This window comes from Carassius carassius, chromosome 20, assembly GCF_963082965.1.
Source record: "Carassius carassius chromosome 20, fCarCar2.1, whole genome shotgun sequence".
Taxonomy (NCBI): domain Eukaryota; kingdom Metazoa; phylum Chordata; class Actinopteri; order Cypriniformes; family Cyprinidae; genus Carassius; species Carassius carassius.
In genome coordinates, this window is record NC_081774.1 from 18,833,905 (window position 1) to 18,857,679 (window position 23,775).

At 36.8% G+C, this 23,775-nt stretch overlaps 2 protein-coding genes across 4 annotated transcripts; one reads left to right on the forward strand and one right to left on the reverse strand.

The window, feature by feature from the left end:
• The first annotated feature begins 4,981 nt into the window (after positions 1 to 4,981).
• Positions 4,982 to 17,484, forward strand: LOC132096592 (septin-2B). Of its 2 annotated transcripts, none has more exons than XM_059502039.1 (13): positions 4,982 to 5,117; positions 6,424 to 6,465; positions 6,653 to 6,767; positions 10,043 to 10,129; positions 10,274 to 10,397; positions 11,967 to 12,101; positions 12,219 to 12,336; positions 12,422 to 12,523; positions 14,089 to 14,234; positions 14,484 to 14,606; positions 15,740 to 15,800; positions 15,875 to 15,963; positions 16,402 to 17,484. In XM_059502039.1, the coding sequence occupies exons 2-12, from the start codon at positions 6,442 to 6,444 to the stop codon at positions 15,953 to 15,955; spliced, it is 1,116 nt and encodes a 371-aa protein (XP_059358022.1). In that variant the 5' UTR covers positions 4,982 to 5,117; positions 6,424 to 6,441; the 3' UTR covers positions 15,956 to 15,963; positions 16,402 to 17,484. The 2 variants fall into 2 exon arrangements, with proteins under 2 accessions (XP_059358022.1, XP_059358023.1); XM_059502040.1 differs by having other exon boundaries at positions 4,984 to 5,117; positions 14,484 to 14,567.
• Positions 17,485 to 18,517: 1,033 nt separating this feature from the next.
• On the reverse strand, positions 18,518 to 23,381 carry LOC132096593 (serine/threonine-protein kinase 25-like). Of its 2 annotated transcripts, XM_059502042.1 has the most exons (12): positions 23,234 to 23,381; positions 22,972 to 23,165; positions 22,254 to 22,484; positions 22,014 to 22,070; positions 21,797 to 21,905; positions 21,516 to 21,673; positions 21,117 to 21,302; positions 20,116 to 20,261; positions 19,829 to 19,937; positions 19,276 to 19,347; positions 18,938 to 19,074; positions 18,518 to 18,823 (listed from the first exon to the last, which is right to left on the reverse strand). In XM_059502042.1, the coding sequence occupies exons 2-12, from the start codon at positions 22,999 to 23,001 to the stop codon at positions 18,784 to 18,786; spliced, it is 1,275 nt and encodes a 424-aa protein (XP_059358025.1). In that variant the 5' UTR covers positions 23,002 to 23,165; positions 23,234 to 23,381; the 3' UTR covers positions 18,518 to 18,783. The 2 variants fall into 2 exon arrangements, with proteins under 2 accessions (XP_059358025.1, XP_059358024.1); XM_059502041.1 differs by having other exon boundaries at positions 22,972 to 23,315.
• Between the last annotated feature and the right edge of the window lie 394 nt (positions 23,382 to 23,775).

Here is a 23,775-nt window from a genome sequence, read left to right on the forward strand (position 1 = left end):
GGTTTTTTGCCACTGAAACTGAAGTGTATGAGAAGGACTGCTTGGTCTGTGGGATGTTTTTTTCAAATCTCTTAAGAGTTTCAAAGAAAGCTTTGCCGCGAGGTGCGCGCTCTGACACATCATCACCTCTCGTGCCCAATCAGCGCGTGAGCGACATAATACATTTACAATGACACCAGAAAGAGTGATTTCTTCAAAAAGAGAGACTCAATGAAATAAAAATGACTGTAAAGCTGCCTATAAAAGTTTAGGTAAGCCGCTCTCTCAAACACACACACACACACACACTTGAACTTACAGTGCGAGACACTAAGTAAACTAAGTGATTATTTACAACAAAAGCTATCATAGGCATAACAACCCTGGATGCATACATGCATACATATCAAAATGTTAATAATAATTAATAATGAAATAATAATTAACAATATTAATAATGTTTCTTGAGCAGCAAATGAGCATATTAGGGTGAAGGATCATTTGACACTGAAGATGCTGATGCTGAAATTTCTTCCTTTAATGAAAAGAATATATATTAGGCCTACAATTTAAAATATTTTCAAAGGGAAAAGTTATTTTAAATTCACTATATTACTATTTTTAATGATTTTCTCATCAAATCAATGTAGCCTCTTGTGAGCAAGAGACTTTTTTTTTTTTTTTAAACATTAAAAAAGTATTATGTCCTGGTTGCTTTGACAATTATGTTTAGGCTATACGGTTATCACACAACGTTTTGCTACAAACTAAAACATTTTAAACTTTTTTTCCCCTTATATCTGCACAAGTGTTACAAATGCAAGTATGGCATAGCAATTTAGAAATATATAGAATATGTGTTAAATTCTCAAAAACAACATTTTCCTCTATTAATAGCTGGTTTTTGTTTTAATCATAAACCGATGTATGATTGAAGAACTGGATTATTTCCCATGCAGAAAAGAAACAAAATAATACTAAGATAATTGACCCTTCCAACCATGGGCGTAGGTATAGGGGGGACGCTAGGTACTAGTCCCTATCAATATTTTGAGATGACTAATTTGTCCCCACCAATATTTACCAAGCTCCTTTGAACTGCTATTTGGATCTTTGCACTGTTATTTGGGTCGATTCTAACGGCCAGGACGACGATAGTACAAGAAACGCTGTAATTGATTGGCAGCGGGGTATCTGACAGGCTACACGCGCGGGCCGGGACTACTTTTGTGCTTGCACTAGTAGCGAGCGGGTGGTGTGTGTGTGTGTGTGTGCGTGCGCGTGCGTGCGCACCCATGTTGACGACGCCGACGGTAAGTTACCAGTGCTGTCTCTCTGCCACATACAAAGGCCAGAGTAACAACATTTTAATATTCCGGTTTTTGTAAGTAGGCAAAATAACTAGCTAGCCACACAAATAAACTAGCAGTAGTGACTGACCAGGCGTTCAAATGCAGATTCTACTGTGGAAAATAATATTAACTGGTGATAGTATGTGTTACCCAGGATGATAGAATGCTACGTTAGCAAGTAACTGAATGTCAATTAGCCTTGACCTTAACTTAGAATCTTGCAGTCAACATAAACGTGAGTGTACTGGAGTGTAAATAGTGTTTATAATAGAAAAAGGTTATTATATTTATTTATTTAGATTTGTTTCCTTGTGACAGAGTATCTTTTGTTAGTGTAAATACTAATGTACATAATAATTTATGTTAATAAAACGTTTGGTTGTTCAGCATTACACAATCTCAGGTTTAGATTTTTTGAGAGTGCATTTTTGAGATTATACACTTATACTAGCTCTTTAGGGACAGTATACAGGATGGTATAGCAGGGTCAGGATACAATATAATGAGATGAAGTAGATTCACTTCTGTATTGTGATATTCTGTATTGCCAACAGTCTAAAATAAAAAAGGAAATCACCATTAAATCACTGGTATCTTACAACAAAAGAATTCCTATTCCTGGGGGGGGGGGGGTCCCCACCAAAGCTGACACCAAACCTACGCCCATGCTTCCAACTGTTGTGTCTTTGTAAAAATGCAAAGTGCATGAGAATGACTGAAGTTTAAAGAAATGATTTTCCATTATGTCCAAAAAGGAACATCTGCAGACGCCTGGATTTTCTTGCCACAGATAAACACGTTAGCCATGAATAATCCTTCCATGTCAAAGGAAAGATTCCTTCCTAATGTATGCCTTGAGCCCACTGCTTGTGTGAATTGTTCAGATAAATGAGAGGGGCATGAACTGACCACAGGACAGCTGGTGAATTGCTGTGTCCATCATGAGATTGTATTCCCTGGACTGAGGGATTTTTGACATAGGGTGGCACTGATCATGCTGGGAAGCTGATTGCTTTTCATTTGCCATTTACAGGTAGATAAAATAACCATTGAAAGAGCTATCAAATCCAGACCCTGCTTTTAGATACCTGCTTTTATCACCTCAAATGACAAGTAGTGTGAAAAGAGTTTAGCATTCACCAATAAATATAAGGCACTTTTCTTTAAAATTACAAATGTTTATAACATTTTAATTCATTTAGGTTTAAAATAAGTAATTATAAGTATAATATGTTTACTTTATATGTTTATATGTTAAATATTTGGTCATTGCGGCAGGTAAAAAATGTTAATTGCAATTTTATCAATATATAGTTTATATAGCTGTGTCTGCATCTATGGATGCATTCTACATTCTCAGAAAGAGAGAAAGAGAAATTTAATGCATATGACAATATGCCCCCTGTGGAGAGTGATTAGCTAGATTAAAGTCGCTAACAGCATAAATTGACCAGAATAATCTGTTCTTCCTCTAAGCAAAAGTGATATTGTAACCCAGGACCCAAAATATAATTTCCTTTATATATCATGTCAGAAGTATCTTTTCAAATTAATAAGGAAGATGGAAAATGCAGTGCTTGAGAAAAAAGACATAAAAGGAGAGTGTCCAGGAGATAGAATCATTAAAGGAACTTTCTTCTTCTTTTTTATATATATATTTTTTCTCCGCATTTAACTAAATGAAGTTGGAAAGAATTATTTTTTTTTTTATTAAATTCCCACTACCCAGGAGGATTGACAAATATCTGCACCATTGCAATATCTATAATAATAATAATGAAAATGATAATCAATAAAAGGTATTTAATAGATTAAAAGGGAAAGTAACAAACACTGTAATAAATTGTACTGAAATGTGAGGAAAAGTGTATGTAAAGGCAAAGCATGCATTTATGCACATAAACATTTGTATCATTCAAAAACTATATAAATGCACACACATATAGCTACCTATACATAAATACATGCACATACAAACATATACACAGTTTGACGCCCCAAAAATCCTTTGACCACTCAAAATTATTTCAAGCAATTTCTACAGTGTTTTTGCATGAATCTGTAAATACAGGCATTTAATCATGAAATAAAACTCTGACTCTGATTACTTTTGGACTTTCTTCAGTATAGTAAAGCACTAGTGACATCTTCAAGCGGTGCATTTTGAAAACCTCTTCAAGAGCAATCCTCCAGATTTCCTGTGCTCTGGGGGATAAATCTTGTGCTTATTTTAATCATATTTGAGAGAAGTCAAGCTTTGCTTTAATAGCCTTTCATGGAAATATTGGTGTTGGAGGACTGACGGAGACAGCTCAAATCCTTAGAGGTGTCATGATCTATCTCAGCCACTCTCTCGTCCCTGTGAAATTAATACTGGAGATAAAGCCGGGGGACATTGTTGCCTGCCTATCTGCAAGCCCCAAATCACAGCAGTCAGCAGTCAGTTAGAGACATTTGCAATAAGGCATTTCTGCGAAAAGCACTAAATGCAGTCTAAAGACTTCAAATGTGCCAGAGCAAATTAAACTGAGCTTTTACGTGAAAGGTGCCCTGTAAGCATTGCAATACTTACTCAGTGTGAGTTGATGGGGGATGAACAGAATGCAGTGTTTTTTGTTTTTTTGGTGTCACATATCAGTGTCATATGTCATTGCAATTAAATATGTAATCCAGAAGGTCTTATTTATTTTCCATACATCTAAAATAATCTTTGTTGCTGTTTATCATGGCATGTTACTTGCTTTGGTATGCTTGACCTTAGTTATGAAAAGAAAAATATTTTGAGTTTTTAGATGAGGTTTTCTGTTTCACAAGGTATTGTTTGTGTGTGCGTGAGTGAGAAAGAATTAAGTCTGATAATCTTTAGCATGTGTCATATTGTAATGTCTGTATAAGACAACTGTTTGAGAAAACGTATATTTACTCTTAAAAAGGAAAAAAGTAATCACCATTCATTATGATAAATTAGAATATATGTTTTTAAATACAAGTATTTTTCACGTATTTTCAGTAACATCCTGTGACGTTTATCCTTTATGACGTTTATTACGTTCAGTAACATCCTGTACCTTTGTTTTTCTGTAAAATTCATAATGACCAACTGTCTACTGTTTATAACCACAAGAGGTCACTGCCAATCATAAATGTTATTTATATCTGTGAGATTCTGAATATAGGGCCTGTGGCTGTAATTTAAACCACTGACGATACATTGGATGCTCAAAATATTTGATTTGTTTGTTTTATGTTTTAAATGTTATTATATGCTATTATTTTGTATATGCTGTTTTTGAGTTCTGCCATGACGACCACACGTTTAATCTAAAATCGCTAAAATTGTTTTTGAAATCCGATAGCCTACTGAATTAAATGTAGTGTGGCCGTAGTGTTTTTAAAACTTGTTAAACACTTAGAATAAATTTTATTTTTGAAATCCTATAATATTAAACAAAATACTACACGCATTATATTTCTGTGTTTATCTCTATGTAATTAAATCTGAAAAGGAAAGGAATCAAGAGATACCCAAGAATTGGAATAACCCTGTTTTAAATGTAGGTTTTATGTTTTAATAAGTATGTTTAGTGCATAAGGCAGTAATAAAACAGATTACGGAGCTGCGACGGGACTTTTATTTTGAAACAAGCTTATTTCACGTTTCTTACTTCACACTTGTGCTCTCTGCTTTCGGCGTTTAGTGAGAGTTTTCCGGCATCTCAGGAATTTGGGCTGTTGGTCTCCTCGACCTCCTGCGGTACCGAACTCAAGATTTTCTGCGACTGAAAGGTAGATCGAAACCATTAATCCAATTAATGTCTGTGCTTCAGATCACAGCACAGGTCAGGTTTTATCTAATGCGCGACTTCTGCTCGTCTGAAGATTAGCGTCGTTCGTGTCCTTTGAATGAGCTCCGTTAACAGAGGCGTGTCACAGTGCGCTGCGAGAGAGAATCAAACCTCAAGACCCGACATCAGTTAATAGCATTTACATTACCGAGTCTCACTTTTCACGCGATAAGCCTAAAAATAATATGTGTTTCTGCCTTGTCAAAGTCGGTTTCTGTTTAATTACTGGGGGAACGAGGAGCTGTTTCCTTTAAACAAAACTATTAAAATCGTTGTTCTGTTCGAATAAAACTCAAACTCATAATATCAGCACTAACCATTTTATTGTTTAATACTCTTATACAGTTTTTACTGCGAATTGTAAAACATGTATTCTATGTACGTGATGAGAATAATGACTAGTAATAATAATGCCTATTAATAATTAGTTAATGACTAAATGTAAGTTTTCACTCCTATCTTATCAATTCTTTCTTTCATCTTGTTAATTCAGTCTCTGCTCATTTGATTAATATTGATTTATACCATTTTAGTCTGTCCCTGAGTTATCTTAGCTTTAGGACTTCGGTGGCATTTTGCCATGTTTGGGTCTCAAAATGTGTCTCAATCTACTCACTTCAGTGAGTGTGTGTGCAAGCTACATTTTGCTGTATTTCTACTTGATACACTGTCATAACTTGTACATGAAGTGTACATGAAAAATGTACATGAAGTTACAAGATTTTATTAATTTACGTAATTTTTTTCAGGTCTATAAATCATGATTTTATTATTGGGCTATACCTCACCTTTCAAGTGGGAACCCTGGGAGAGAGAGAAAGAACGGTTATTGTCGTGGGGGGTTTATTAAAAGATCTTTAAAGATTATTGTAATGTTTGTTTTCTCTTATATTTCAGTCTTATTAAGGCCCCCGGTAGAAAATCTCTGAACTGCGTTCAACAAAAATCTGGGCATCTCATTAACTACTTTATCGGGATTAAAATGAGTAAACATAGCTTAGATTTTAGTGCTCTTAACGTAAAATGGCTGGTGCAGGTTTGTGGTGAGACTGATGCTCACAGACAGGAACTGACTTCCTGTTCCTGTAGAGCTGTGAAACCTTTTCATCGACCGCTTTCTCGTGCATGTAAGCTCTGTTTGATGGACCATTTTTTAAATGCCTACAGTTGGTCTTTAATGTAAAAGTAGTAATGTCTAAATTGTAAATGAGTCCTTTTTAAAAAAATATTTATATATTTTTTTTTAGGTTTGGTTCAAGCTCAAAATGTCTCAAGCCGATAAACTGAAGGTAAGGAAATGAGAGCAGACGGGTGGACGTTGTGCACAGTTTAAGTTTTATGTAGAGTTTGATGTGCAAGGAAACTGGGGATGTTCAAAAAAAATTTAAGATCTGAATTGAATTGCATTTGAGAGAATCGAGTATTTCAGAGAACAGCGTATTAAAACTTGTGCATATTTTGCTCTCTTATATTCAGCAGGGACAGCTTACAAACCCAGAGACTCCTGGGTATGTGGGATTTGCGAATTTGCCAAATCAAGTACATCGGAAATCAGTCAAAAAGGGCTTTGAGTTCACTCTCATGGTGGTGGGTAAGTAGCACTGATGTGATGTTTGGATTGAGCCTTGTTATAAACATGGAAATATTGCCAATAAACACTAATCACACTCTTGAACAACTCAATTGTTGTTTGTATAATTGGAATTGCCATTCCTCTTTCAAATATTCCCATTATGTCAGCCTTAACACAATGGGTCTCATTCACTAACCATGTGCATGTACAAAATTGTGCATGAAATTTGTGTATGAAAATTTTCACAAAAAAATCACGATTCAACAAAAACTTTTGTGCTGAAATCTATTCTATATTTAGAGGAAACATAGGAACAAATAAAATCACAAATATGCAAATGTTACATACTTCAATACTGTTATTTCATTTTTTGAGTATATTTTAACGTAGATTTAAAAAAAGGGTGTCATAGTTCAAGCTGCTGGTTTCTTTTGCATAAAAAGTACAGCTGTCTAATCTCATTAAAATCAACATTAAATGAAAATTCACCCTGTTTTCTAAATACTGTGAATAATCCAGCTCACATTCATCTCCCTCCATCTTTGTGTTCATCACCCACATCTCAAAATGTATTTAATAACCGATCCATAGAACCCAAGTTCATACATGACATACATATTTTTAATAATCTGTTACTCTAAGGTGTATGTCACTATACAGAAGAAAATATATTTCGCTACTATTGTTTCATCGCAGCTTGAACATTAGAATCAGGTTAAGAACAGTTCACATGTTTTGAATTAAGTTCTCCTGTGCATATAGATAAAAAACAGTCTATGCGATAGTGTTGTCAAAAGACCCGGTACTTCGGTACCAAGTCGGTACTAAAAAAATGAAAATGTCACGGTACCAGGTTTCTTTAAGTACCGGTGGTACCGAGGACCCGTTCAAACCCGGTTCTGGATGCATACAGCGCTATGATTTCCGCGAAGCAGAAAACGCGGACGGAATCTCAAAATCCAGTCATGAAAATGAAACTTAGATTTTAATATGGACAGTCACGGAATTTGTCAAAGTTAGCATAAATTAATCAAATCAAATCTCCATATGGACCAGTATCTGTAAATGTTAAGCCGTAAAAGTTGGTTGAAATCTGCGCGTGAAGCGCATGAGCTTGCAATAATGAGGACATACAACATCACCAGAACTGTTCTGAGTCACTTCACAAGCATTTTACCGTTTCATTTGAGTAAAACCAGTGTCAATTTAAAGGTATTCACGGAAAACCGTCAAAACAGTGAATAAATTTTACTCAGGGCGAGTAAATTATGTCTATTGTTAGCCATTGGCTAATAAATTCTTAGATTTTACTCGCCAGTGTGTGTGTGTTCGAGGCTATTATAAGATTGGCGCAGATATATTTTCACTCGCTGAACACTGACTGAGCGCTTCAGAGTTCTCTCTCCATCAAGCGATCTGTACTTTTCAATTCATCTCAATGGACGCACAGTACACCTGTATTTGCCTCTTTTACTGTCTATGGTATTTGCCGAACTGTAAACTCTGTGAAGGAGCACGACTCGCCGTCGCTTTGCTGATAGCTCTGTTTCTCACACATGCAAAGAGAGAGATTCTTACCACGCTGAATCGACATGCTACATGTAAACTATATTCTTTGTTGTCTTCTGTCAAAATAATGTAGTTCATTTATTCATATTTTCGAACAAGCAGAAGTTATGCCGGTTTCTCCGGTAGTGGGCGGGGCTAATGCGCAAATGGCAATTTCATTGGCTGGCGCTCATCTTTTACCCTCCCTGTTTTGATTTCAGCAAATCAGTTCGACCGAACGCAGACAACGTGATTAATATTAATGAACCCAGCAGCTCATCAATCCATAGTGCATTGTTTATTGTTAGTATGGTAGTAGAATTAGTAGTAGTATTATCTTATAATAATAATTGTTATGATCTATAACAATTTTTTTTGTTATGGAAACCCTCAATGAACAAAAATATCTTAAGCATCACCGCCAGTCTTAAGTTCAGATAAATGACAAATATGCATTCATTACAAATTCATTTTTACATAAAGGCATTGTGCTAGAAATATTACTATTATTTTGTAAAATGTATGTGATACTGCTACTATTGTTAATTAAAAATTAATCACACAATATTTCTTCTATGTTTTAATTTTAATAGCAAATCCCCTTTATTTACCAAAAAATAAAATGTTTAAATTTCATAAATTAAAAGACAAATTAAATTTGGGTGAAACTTGTTTACTGGTTTTCATAATTATATTACTTGTAGAAGAACTTTAAACACAATTGTAAATAAGTATAAAGAATGGCATTTTGGTTTTATTTTTAGTGATAAAAAGTTTTTTTTTTTAATTATCATATTTTTGTGTTTTGCTTTGGTACCGAAATTGGTACCGAGAACCGTGGATTTTCACTGGTATCGGTACCGAATACTGAAATTTTGGTACCGTGACAACACTACTATGCGATTATAATTTCAGAATTATACTCAGAATTTTCGATGCATTGCTCAAGGGCACCTAAGTCGTGGTATTGAAGGTGGAGAGAGAATTGTACATTCACTCCCCCCACCCACAATTCCTGCCGGCCCGGGACTCGAACTCACAACCTTTCGATTGGGAGTCCGACTCTCTAACCATTAGGTCACGACTTCCCTTCCCTTCCTGTGTTCAGGTCTGTCTTTTTTTTCTCTTTTATTTTGTGTGTGCACAACTCTTCGTGAACATTAAGGAAAAATGTTGCATCCTAGAAACATCAGCTTCCATATTTGGAGGGAAAATACATTTTAGTAGTCGAAAACATAGTACTTCATGTTTAAATAGTTATTGTGTCGTGAAAATGACTGTGGGAAGAAAAGTGCAGTGACGATGAATCCTAGTTTTTTTTAAGATGGGTGGGACTCCCCCCTCAGCACTGTGTGTGTGTGTGTGTGTGTGTGTGTGTGTGTGTGTGTGTGTGTGTGTGTGTGTGTGTACAGCTGTTGACACACAAATGAGCTCTGCTGTGGGGGAGGGTGAGCCCATATTACAGTCATCCCATCATCTTAAAATAAATCACAGAGGAATGCAGAACCTCTGATCGCTGGCCCTTTCACTGCTGCACAGCTTCAGCAAATGATAGAAGGCAGCTCGACTGAGACACAGAAACAAAACACTGACTAGAGGAACAGATGACTGCACGAAACGATGAAGTATATGATGTTTGCTTTGACATTATGCGGTTTATTCTTTGCGAAGGGAAATGCAATCAGTGTTTTTGTAGCTGATATAATGATTCAGTGTTTCCTCATGAGCACTTCTGCTGTTTTCAGGTGAGTCTGGTTTGGGGAAGTCCACGCTGATCAACAGTTTGTTCCTCACCGATCTCTACCCAGAGAGGGTCATTCCTGGTGCTGCAGGTGAGAGTTTGAACACTGAGAAAGTTACATCAGATGTTCAGATATCTCAACACATGTGGCTTGATGTTTACGAGGCAGTTTTGCACAGAAGGCTGGGTCTGAGTCTTGTTTGATGTGGCTTTGATATGTGCTCTTGTCTTACAGAGAAGATTGAGCGCACGGTGCAGATCGAGGCCTCGACGGTGGAGATCGAGGAGCGTGGAGTGAAGCTGCGGCTCACTGTGGTCGACACGCCTGGATACGGTGATGCCATCAACAGCCAGGACTGGTGAGGATTACTGTGATGGTCATCATAAATGTCAACAATATTCCGCACACTTCTAGTCACACATTGTTTTGCTGCAGAAGACATTAATTCATCCATTGGTTTGTACTAATTACAGTCATAATGTGCTTTTTAGACTTTAAACATGTTAGCGTATATTCATTTGCATTTATATGTACATTCCCACTAGCTTTAGGTTGGGAAGACATTTTTGTTACGGCTCTTCCGAGGTTGTATTTATTTGATCAAATATAGCAAAAACAGTAATATTGTGAAATGTTATTACAATTTATAATAGTTGTTTTCTACTGTGAAATATTTAGAATATATATATATATATTCATATTCCTGTTATGGAAAACAGAATTTACAGCATCATGACTGCAGTCTTCAGTGTCACATGATCCTGTAGAAATCATTATGCTGATTGAGGGCTCCAAAAACAATAATGAACTACTAATTTGCTGCTGTGATTAATAGCAACTAATAAGCAACTAGTTAATATTGAGAAATTTTCCCTATATTAAAGTGTTACCGAAAATACAAAAGAGCGGCATTTATATGAAATAGAGAACCTTTGTGACATTATAATGTCTTTTACTTTCACTTTTGATTAATTTAATGCATCCTTGCTGAATAAAAGTATCGGATTAGAAAAAATGTTGAGCAACAATGTATTCATGGAGATGGATTTTTATTTAATAGAAATCTTAATTTGTGTTAATTTGAATAAAATTATATGCATCTCTGTGATGGCATGAGAGTGAATAAATGAGTTTATTTGCTTGCTGTCTCTTTAAGAGAGCTTTGGTTGGCTTTTTTTATGAAGAGAGACACTTAATGGTGTAACTTGAGACATGAAGAATAAAGAGAGCATTGGAGGAATGAAGGAAGCGAGTTTCTTTTTTTGAGTTCTGGGAATGCTGTTCTGCTAGTGGAAGTGGTGAGACAGGAAACATGTGTGACCTCTTCCTGACTGCTCCCTGACCCATATGAGCACTAAAACAGCAGAGAAGAGGATATCGAAGCGCTCATGTCTGAAAAAGGAAATGTTTTCTGTCACACAAGTTTTATACAAGTGAAACCTGACATTTTAATGCCCCAGTTTTGTACCAGAGTCGACAGAATATATCACTAGCATGTGTGTTAAAATCATTTCAGCCTTTTTTTTTTTGGAAGGCTTAGTTTATTTTCCATATTTTGCTACCTTTACTCTTCTGTTAAACAGTGCAACAGTGCTCATCCACTTTTTCAGCGTCCTTGGTTTCAGAACATTTTTTTGCATTAATTTTTCCAATTTGTAAAAATCATTTAGATACAGGCATATAGTAGTTATTTTGCAAAAGATGCATGTATAAACATTAACATATAAGTTGTCTGAGAGCATAGGTAGACTGACTTTGATAAGGAGCTATAACATTGCTATAATTCTTTCAGAAGGATGTGACGAGAGATCCTGATCTTTTCAGTCTGATCTAAACAGGGAATGGGGCAGTTAAAACTCCTTGAATGTTTCAGTTGTTTCTAGATCCCTCAAGTGCTTCATGTTGTGCTCTGTCTTTTCTCGTACAGTTTTAACACCATTATCTCCTACATTGATGACCAGTTTGAGCGCTACCTGCATGATGAGAGTGGACTCAACCGCAGGCACATTGTGGACAACCGTGTGCACTGCTGCTTCTACTTCATTTCCCCTCTGGGTCACGGGTGAGCTCTATTTTTACTCAACCGAGAGACATTTTCTGACACCTTCCGCTGAGTTTGTCTTCACACAGTTCTATTCTGGATTTAAGTGGCTGATTTTCCTATGCTTCAATTTTGCAGGCTGAAGCCTCTAGATGTCCAATTCATGAAGGCCATTCACAACAAAGTGAACGTCGTTCCTGTTATTGCTAAAGCAGATACGCTGACGCTGAGGGAGAGAGAGAGACTCAAGCGCAGAGTAAGCCATTCATATATTTTTTTTTAAAGCTGGATCAATCATATGTTTGGTTTGTTGGCTATATGAATTTCTCTACGACCTCTAGATTCTGGATGAAATCGATGAGCATGGCATCAAGATCTATCATCTCCCTGATGCCGAGTCTGATGAGGATGAAGATTTCAAAGAGCAGACCCGGATTCTCAAGGTATGTGTTTTTTTTTTTTTTTTATCTTCGTATAACAAAAAAAGAGACAATTCAGCCAAAGTAAAAAATATCACCACTTACACAGCTTCATGTTATTCTAAAGTAGTGATCAACTGATATATATTGCCAAGGCCAATATATGTCAGCCGATATTTGGCAATTTTTAAATAATGAACTTTGGTCGAGTTTTTTTGCTTGGCCGATGTGTTTGAGGTGGGACTTTTATTTTGACAGCGCTGAGAACGCAGCGCCTGAGCACACAGTTCTCATATTCTCCCTCTTATTCGCCGTCTCATTAACAGTTCTGTCTAATACAGATAGGAGTCTGTCTAATAATCCAATAGAACGGTTAAAGAAATTAATGTATACAAAATGTTTTATAATGATTGCTTTTATATTCTTAATAATAAAAAGGCAAACATAATACTTTCTCGTTTGCCGTCAGCATTAAGCAAATATGCATTTATATCATTTAAACAAATCTTTGAATGACTAATGAACATTTCTTTTCACAAACATTGCAAACTAAGTCGAATCTAGCGGTGAGATCTTGTGAAGTGTGATTTTTATCCAGCATGATCACGTGTTCTCTGCATGATGGTCAGTTCGGGTGAATTGAATGCTTTAAACTTTAAACTCATGATTTCAAATTTATGCTGCGCTTTATGCATTTGTCCACTGTCATATTCCTATCATATTCACTGTGTGCTGTATGTAAAATGAGTGTTATCCTGGCTTTATTTGAAAAATATGATTCCCAGTGCTCACAAACTTCCCAGAATACTGAGTGCCCTTTTGGTTACAGTGTTTACTTCCTTTTTAATTATATTTTTATAAAATATTTATTTATGAAAAATAATTTGTCATCTAAAGTTTTAGTATGTTTAATTTAAATATTTATTTTTTAATCTTTTTTCAAATGATTTAAAATTTCTTAAATATTAATAATAATAATAAAAAAATTATACCAGTTTTATATCGGCTATCGGCCCCCTGCTTTCCAAGATATCGTCTTTCAAAAAACACATCGGTCGACCACTACTCTAAAGCCATGTGTTTTAAACGCTTCTCAAAAAAACACAAAAGCACCATGAACATACATTGCTCTTCAAAGGTTAAGGGGCAGTAAGATTTTTTCATAATACTGAAATTACTAAGCAGGGAAGCATTAAAAGGGATCAAAAGTGACATTAAAACATTTTGATGTTATGAATCAAAGAATTATTTTGAACAGCTTTGCCATCACATGAATAAAGTACATTTACAAATATATAAAAAACTGTTTTTTTAAATTGTCATGATATCTCACAATATTGCGGTTTTTACTTCATTTTGATCAAATAAGTTCAGTGTTTTCAAGCATTTAGTGAGAATTATTCTGACTGGTTTTGGGAATTGTAATTGAAACTGAATTGGGAAACACAAATCAGACAGATTTGGACCAACATGAGGGTGAATTTTTTGTGATCATTTGATGCTTACTGTTTCCTGCTCTTTAGGAGATGGTACCAAGCATCCAAGCTAGGCCACTTACTTTAAGTTCCTCTTCATCTTTTCTGTTGTAGGCCAGCATACCGTTCGCCGTGGTGGGATCTAACCAGCAGATTGAGGCGAAGGGGAAGAAAGTGAGAGGGCGTTTGTACCCATGGGGAGTGGTGGAGGTAGAAAACCCAGAACACAATGACTTCCTTAAACTTCGCACCATGCTAATGTAAGTCATTTAAAAGTCCAGTGTTCTAAAACTCTTGATTCTAATTTACACTTAAAAAATAAGGCTGTGAAGAAAATTTGAGTTGATTGTTTAATCTACAAAAAAATATGAGTTGTACCTTCAAACAGTCAAATATATAAAGTGGACTGTACTTCTGTCCCTCTCAGCCTCGTTTTCATTCTAAGATAACGTACTATTTCCTCGGTCTCTGTCATTATTGTCTGTTGATGGTTATTGTCATCTGTCCAGCACCCACATGCAGGACCTGCAGGAAGTTACTCAGGACCTTCACTATGAGAACTTCCGCTCGGAGCGCCTCAAAAGGGGCGGCAGGTTGTCCTCCCACGGTTATATACTGCCTCTGTCGCCTGCGTATGTACTGCTCTGCTTGTCTTTCTTCACCTCCTCCCTCAACCTCCATGAAAAAACAAGTGTAGCCACAGAATATTTGAATATCCCAAACCTGGCAAGACTAAGTGGATGTTTTAAAATAGCATATTTGACAGTCACTTCTCATTTTGCTGAAGACAAATCTAAATAGTCATCTGCTTGCAGAAATGAAGGGTCTGGTTTAAGCTGAATCAGTTGTTAAACTGTGTTCCACACACTCTCTAGAGACTAAAGGTTCAGTTCTAAGGTGTGCTGTGTTGGATGTGCAGCGAGCGGTCGGATCTGTGTTCATCAGAGGATAGGAGGGGGAGGTACTGCTGCACCTGTCCTTCAGCCTGACTCTAACACAGACTCTGTTTCAGTCTCACTCATGCAAATGCTCAAATATAACATCCTCCGCTAATCACACGCTTGCACTATTAACATGGATTTGTCTTTCTTGTCTTTCAACGCAAAGCACTGCTGGTGGTTTACTAATACAAATTTTGTCCTGTTGTTTGGTAAATCGCAGTTTTAATAATTTAGCAAATAATATTTTGCTAATTGATGTAAATGCTGTGTCATTTTAAGAGCTGTCAGTGAATGAATCAATTTCTCAGTTTCATGAGAATATATACATTTTTGTACTGTCTAGTCATAATAATAGTGATAATATTGTTAAATATTTTAAATGCCTGCTACAATTTGTTATATTTGAATTATCTTAATTTGAGGGCTTTTCTCTGAAAATATTGATAAGCATTTAATTGAGTACTTGCAAAATTAAGATAAAACTGAGAAATTGATTCATACATTCCTATATTTAAATAGTTTAAATGCCAAGCATATTTTTGCAATGGAAAAATAAACAGATTTATAGTCTTATTATGAAATTATTTAAATGTCTGCTTGTGTTTTCCTGACATCGGAACAGGAATATCTTAAATGACAAGTGTTTTTTAGTAAAATAATATTTTTTTTTAGAGTAAAATTTTTTTAAGCAATCGATAGTTTTGTTTTGACAACAGGAGAAAGTAATTGTGAAGCCTGTGTGTGTGTCACAAATGACTGTTTATTACGTATCAGTGCTCAGTACAGCTTTGTGTGCATCTCCTAATACCTGCTTTGTCGTGCAGGAAGGCTCCGGAGCCAGAGGAAATGGACAAGGATATGATCTTGCAGGAGAAGGAGGCTGAGGTATGATCTCTCAAACCAAACACAAAGGTTTGAGTGTGCAGGTCGGTGTGTGACACTGTTTGTGTGTTTTTCAGCTGAGGCGAATGCAGGAGATGATCGCTAAGATGCAGGCGCAGATGCAGAAACAGGGAGATGGAGATGACCCACACCTGTGAGAAAGACGGTAAGAGCTCACTACAAGCATACATTAAAATCCCAGACTCATTCTGCCATCTGAGCTGGTCTTCAGCATTTGATGTTTTCTTTAATAATACTGCCACAGTTTTGTAGTGTGATCGATTCGGTGACAATGATATGCCAGTAAAGAAGGAACAATCTTTTTGTGTTTTCATTTTACTTTCTCCCCACAAAAAAATTGAAGCAGGGTCAAATTAAGAATTAATAAGTCAAACAAAATGCCAAGACATTTTAAATACACTAATCAGTTCCTCTCTTTTACTTTGTTAAAAAAATGTAATACTTTGTTCATGTACACAAATCAACATATATTGCATAAAAACTCATATTGAGTAACTGACCATTCAGAGAAAAAAATGCCCATTTATTTTGATTAAATATACATTTGGTGGGTGGGTCTGGTTTTTGTTTGTGTTTCTTCTAGATGCTGACTCGTCATTCGTGCTTGACCCAGTCAGACATGAAACCAGAAGAGGAATTGTTGCTAAATGTGGAAAAAAAAGAGAGACTGGTCCTTAGCTCCTCTTGCTTGCCATTTTCTTAGTTTCTTTCACTCTTGTATGATTTAATTTTTTTTTCTTTTTTAAATGCTGTTGCTAATATTCATTAATGTTTTCCCCTGTTCAAGTAATCAAAAAAGAATAACAACCATCAATAATTAAAAACTTTTTTTTTTTTTCCTGTTACGAAAGCCAGATGCTGCTGGGAAGGAATCTTCTACTGTAGAGCACCTTTAATTGTAGTGTAGCTCCATGACCACTCCTCATCATTTCTATCCCATCTATCTAAAGAAACACTGTGAAAATACAAGCAGCTGTTGAATTTGAGTGTCACGGTGGCAGTTTTTGGAGAAACCATTTTATACTGTCCTTAAGTGTTGCCAGAGAGATTGCTGTCCTCCTGAACAGGAGTTTTCTGTACTTCTCTCTTCCCTGTATGAAGTCTTGAAATATTGTGCTGCTCGATTGAATGGTCCCCAAATGAATGCAAAACATTCTACTGTGACCCATGATTCATTCCCTGCAACGTCTAATGAAGAATACATTTTTCTCTCATGTAAAAGCTACTTTCGCTAATTTTTATATGTACTTAAGTGCATACTGTCATGTATTTACTATCAGACATTCTTCTGGTTATGAGTGCAATGTGAAATTGACTTGGTGGAGTGAAATTCGGATACATTGAAGTACGCTCTTGTGCTCTTCAACCTTGATGCATGCCAAGATTTAACCTCCTCCTTTTAGGACCTATGGTTAAAACATTTTCTCTTAATCCTGTGGTTGAATCAGATTTCCACATAATTAATAATGAAAATTCAAATTGATCTGAAAAGTGGATTTCTATCTTTTACGCAAATGTAACTTTTTATACATATAGTTGAATTTGCTTTCCATATTTGGTCATTAAAACGGCAGTTAACATTCCAGTTGTAATGTTTCACTTGAGTACTTTCTATTAAACCATTATTGACTATCATCTTGTAATAAAATTTTGTATTGAAACCGTTTTGGGGGTTGCCCTTTTCTTTTTGACTATTCATTTCTCAATTTGCTGTGGATTATAACAGGAAGGACTTGTCTGAATGGATGCTGTTTTTAGTTCTTAGTTTGAACAAAACTTGATGGCCGCGAGAGATCGTAAATTATAACATGATAAAGAAATCGACGACGAAGGCCTTAAAATATTTAAAACCGTAAAGAAAAAGTTATGCATATTTCGCTTCTCGTTTTAGAGATGTTTAGATATTTCTACTAGTAGACCACAAAAATACAGATTAAGAAAATATATTTTGCATTGAAGGCCATAGTGAACATACATAGTGCAAGTCAAGAACATAATGCTCACATTTTTCTTGGTTGACAGATGACAAATGATGACAAAAGTTTTCATTTCAAGTGATCGATCCTTTTAAATCATCTTGCAGTCCCCTTAGAAGTTTTCTAAGGCACTTCAACAGTGGGCTCCAGGCCCCTAGTTGAGAAACCCGGGTGTAGTGAAAAGATGTGAATAGATAAAACTTTTAAGAGAGCTCCTCACAGGCATTATGTTTTTCCCATTACTACAAGATAAAAAACAGATGTCTAATAGCAAGGCAGAGAAGTGACAATACACAATTCTGACACCAAGTGGGACAGAAGAGAATAACAGAAACTCTGCAGCTGATTTGTTAAGCTAGGCAACATCAATTAACTGAAAAGTAATAGCTTAATAATAATAAAAGATGAGTGTGAGCTTTTGATCCATGCTACAGTTGGCTTATTATGATGAAACTTAATTTAATATTAGGTAACATTTTATTTTACAATGTCCTTTTTACATATGACACGTACCTACTACAACAATATCAGTAAATTATGCACAATTACATGCAACTAACCCTTAAAACAAACCCAAATCAACTCCTACAGGAAGTACTCATTGTGCTGTTTTTCAATGTATAATTACACTGTAACAAAGACACCCTAAAATAAAGTCTGACCAAATAATTGAAGAGCTCAAAACATACCAGAAACCACACCAATAACCACACAAACACCATGTTTCCATAAACACTTTATAATAGGATTTGGATCTAACAGGTGAACACAGTTCGCTCAATGACATGGCTTTTTCTCTTAAATACTTTCCATTCTATAAAGAAAACTGTAAAAATATTTAATCATATCTAATTAAAAGATCTCTGGGGGTAAGAGAGGGTGAATGATGGGCAGACGTGTTGTGTGGTCCTGATGGGGGGATGATGATGATGATGATGATTTTGGGGGCGTGAAGAGGGAGGAGCAGCAGCAGCAGCAGAGGCGGGGCTTCACCGTGATGATGGCGTGGTGTTGCCATTCAGAGCAAACCTGATGCATAAGATTTGTATTTTAATCTAAATATTACATTCAAATCCACTTGTTGGTAAATTATCTATACCACATTCCTTTTTTTTTGTTATTCTTTCATAAAAACCCACTCACCTGCACACTCTCTCCATCATGTGTGTGACCAGGAGGTCAGAGATGCCAGGGCAGGACTCTTCTGCCAGGTTGAAGGCATTCTCCAGCTCCTCTATGGCACCCATTCCTCCTCCACATGCCCTCCTCTTCTCCTTCAGCTGGAGAGCAGACAGACTTACACTTAACTCTACAACATCTAGAGCTTATCACAGTTTATTACACTTTACTGCTGCCTTATCTGCTGCTACCCTGATAAAATCAAGGGATAACTGATGTGTTCGAGTTACAGTGAGAATCTCCAGTCAGGGTGTTTGATTATATATGTGAGAGTTGAAGACGAGTGTTTTGGGCGCTTTTACCTCTCTGAAGATGGGAGAGACCAGCGCTGACAGACACTGTGACTTGGGCTGCCTCTTTACCGTCTCTGCTGCCTGTAAAACAAATTCAGAACAAAACTTGACCTTTCATTCAGGGATGTCAGAAGTACTGGTACTTCAGTGCAAAGCCAACGGCAAAATAAAATTGTGTCCACAGCACTCTTATTTTAAGTGTCACTGATAGTTTCTGTTGAGATTTTGAATTCTGAATTAATGTTTTTTATTTAGTTGTAGTTTTAGCTATTTAATTACATAAAAGAAAGTGATAAATATCGCCTTTGCAAGTACATATACATGTTTTCAATCATTCTTTAATTATTTTATATGGTGGAACCTGCTGAGGTGGAGAAAATCAAAATAAAATGGTATCATAAATAATGAAATGACATTACTAAAATGTTATAATCACAAGGTTTTTTTTTTTTTTTTTTTATGATCGGCTATGACAAGACACAGCCCCAGCCAATGCTGTTTAGGTTTTAAAGCAAATACATAGTAAGTATAATAAGTAACAAGTAGATGTCTGAACCCTGACCTCTGAGTCTGTGTTTGTGTAGCCCTTCTGGAGCTTGTTCATAGAGCTGGGCCGGACTGTGGGGAACCTCCAAATGGGACACTGGTATCTGTCATCACTATCTCCATCCCTGTATGAGTACAAAGAGGAATAGAGAACACGGTTCCTTTTCAAGGCTATAAATCATCAGGCTCAATTCACTAGATGTCTAATTAAAAGGACAGGACTCAATGAATAATATATCATGATGAATTAGAGGGCGGTTATTGATTGTACTGTATGTGCCTCATAATGGATGGATGACATACATATCAGAATCATCAGAGCTAGACTCGTCTCCGTGGCCTTCAGACTTCCAGCGGTGGTATCGGTCGATCAGCTCTGTCAGGTAGGACGTCTTCTTGGTGTAGCGTGTGATGAATTTGTGCTTCAGTAACTCCTTGGCGGTGGGCCGCTGCACAAAACCAGAACAGTGAGGCCACTCTTGAGGTTTGTAATGCCTGGTTTCAAAAAGCTTGAGATGTCTGACTACAACCGGTTCTTGATGGGACACAAAATCATGTTGTTTAAAAGATTATTAAAGCTACGCTACGGGTCAAAAGTTTGGAATAATTATGTTTGTTTTTAATGTTTAAGTCTCTTACGCTCGCCAAGTCTGCATTTGTTTGATGAAAAATACAATAAAAAGCAGAAAAGTTGTGAAATATTACTACAATTTCAATGAACTGTTATAATTTATTCCTGTGATGACAAAGCTGTATTTTCAGCATCATTACTTTCCTTCAGAAATCATTTTAATATGCTGATTTGCTGCTCAAAAACATTTCTTATTATTATGAATGTTGTGCTGCTTGATATATTTGTGGAAACTTTAATAGACTAACATTTAACAATGCATTAAAATGATTATACATGACAATAGAAGACATTTACAGTATAAAAACACACTTTTTAACTTTTTACACAGCAGAAAATCCTGAAAAACAGTATTAGTTTCCTTAAAAAAAATTACCCAACAAAAACTGCTTTTAACATTGATATTAACTTAAGAACCAATGGATCACCAATAAGAATTAATAAAAACCGAGCACCAAATCAGCATATTAGAATGACAGAAACCAGTTCTTTTAAATTGTAATTATTACTTTTTTTAATTCTATTTCGCCATTAAATAACATACTTAAAGATCATAGGAGACTTTCAGAAATCATAAAAATAAAATGTCATATTTATTCCAAACGTTAGACCGTTGTGGATATTGGGGTTAACCTGAAATGTCATATAATCAGCGGAAAGGCTGAATACTCACAAAGCGAGGGTCTTTATTGAGGCAAGCCTCCACAAACTCTTTGAAGGGTTTGCTGTAGGAGCCCTCCAGCGTCGGGGGAGTGTTCTTGGGAATGAGAAACAGCACTCGCATCGGATGCAGGTCAGAATTCGGGGGTTCGCCCTTCGCCAGTTCAATAGCTGTAATTCCCAAGGACCAAATGTCTGCCTGCGGCCAGGAAAGCAAACCTAAACATCTCATTTCATACTTTAACTGGTTATAATTGCGAACAAATATGATTAGCTTCTACTATGCTAAAACGGAAACTACCATGCCTACCACTTAAAAAAAGTGGGTTTTTTTACCACCCCAGTGTTTTCACAGCTCTGCAGCCACATTTGCCACATGCCGAGTAAAGTCCATTCATCTGGATTTCCGCACCTTAAAATCATACGCCGACTGTTTGATGACCTCTGGAGCCATCCAGAAAGGAGTTCCCACAAAAGTGTTTCTCTTGATCTGGGTGTCTGTGAGCTGTCCCGCCACCCCGAAGTCTGCCAGCTTCACATCTCCCTGCTCAGACAGCAGCACGTTGGCAGCTGCCACAAGATACAAACATGAATCATTAGCACGGAACTCAGATTTCACAGAAAGCAGATGATTAAATATGAAGCACTTCTTAGCCGGCCTAATTGAGTAGGCAGACGTGTAGGTTATCACACCTTTGATATCACGGTGAATCTTCCTCTCCGAATGCAAGTATTCCAGTCCCTTCAGAATCTCCCTCAATATTGTGGCTACGTACGTCTCCTCTAGCGGTCCTGGTTTCAACTAAAGCAGAAACAATTTTAATTTCTAAAGCTGAAAGCCCTTTAAGAATTCATGAATACACACACAAAAATATTCCCATAACTGAAGAGCCACTGTTGTTCTACTTACAAGATCTAAAGCAGAGCCGCCTCCTAAATACTCCATGATGATCCACAGCTTAGTTCCCTACAAACGATAGAAAAAATAACACGTGCTATTTCTTTAAACGTCACTTGACATTTGTTGTATTTAGGATTCAGATTTCAATATAGACATTTTATCATGTGCCTTAAAATAAATGTTCTTTATTGGCATTTATGGTTCTATGAGGGGTACACACCTCAGAGCCCAAACAATGGGGGAGCGTACCTTCAGATATGAGCCATAGTATTTGGTGACATAGGGGCTGTCACACTGGCTGAGCACCGTGATCTCCTGCTGAATGTCCTCGATCTCATCTTCCGCCTCCTCCAGGTCGATGATCTTGATGGCCACCACCTCTTTAGTGCGATTGTTGATGCCCTTGTAGACCTCACCGAAAGACCCCTTTCCGATGCGCTCCTGTTTCGTGAAATACTCCTCAGGGTCAAGCCGGGAATTCTGTTGGAGAGAGAGACAGCAGAGGGATGATATGAGAAGCAATGACAGATGTAGATGAACTTCAATAACCAGTTACTTACTATGGACACTTACAGATTACATCACATCCATTGGGATGCTCTACTATACATGTTTGAGAAGCATATTAACTATTTACATGTATGTGTATATGTATATATTTTTATATATATATATATATATATATATATATATATATATATATATATATATATATATATATACACACACAGACACAATTCAAATGAAATGAAACAGACATGACATAAAATTTAACAAAAACAGACGTTCATATCCAATGATCTGCATTAAAACTGATCACTCAGACACAAAATAACGTTATGACAGCACTCGATTGCTCTGAACAGATAAATGTCATGACATGCCAGGCTTGATAAACATTATGTGGTTTGCCTGAGGATGAGATGACACCCTGGATGCAGAAGGAGCTGCTGGGCTGCGGGTTTACCTGGTTCTGCATGTCGCGGAGGTGCGCCATCCTTACTGACGGCAGGTCGCCGTGGATGACAGCAGATGTGGGAGACTCTTCCTCCTCCGATCCCCTGCTTAACTAGCTAGCTTTTACATACAGAAACACCTCTGCATGTCCTGTTCGTCTGCCGTGTTTTCGGCCTCCAATCCCCTGATGGCGGACCCCGCAGCCTGGCGAGAATCACAGTTAGGTGTCGTGTGACCCCATGTATGGAAACATTTGAGTACGAGCTACTCACTTTCCGCGTCTAATTGTTTTGTACTGTTCAGCTCACGGTTGGGCGGCTATTCATCTATTGCTTGTGGGAGAACAAAATAATAAAAGCAACAGCGCATGCGCAGCTTCTGATTCAAGGAAGGGGGAATTGTGGGAGTTGTAGTCATACTGGTAGAAGGGCGCAAGATTAAATTCGACATGAAATGGAAAATCACCCTATCACAAGTGACAGCCGGATGGGTGCATTTCTCAGCTGCCACGTCATCAAGCTCTGTTGAAGGATATTTAGTAAGGCAGGCTTCATTTTGTGTCCTTTGTTCAGCCTGTTTTGAAGGATGCATCAGGCAGGATTCTAGCCTTGAAACCATTTTTTACAGTCTAGCCTTGAAACCTCAGAAGGACTGGACTAGGAAGGATGCATCCTAACCAGGGTGCATCCTCCCATTTGAGAAGCACGTCAGGGCACATTGGATAAAAAAATAAAAGATGTGCTTGGATAAGTCCTTTATAATAATCACTGCAATATCCAACAATAAGAACGGTTGGTTCTGATTTCATGGTGAC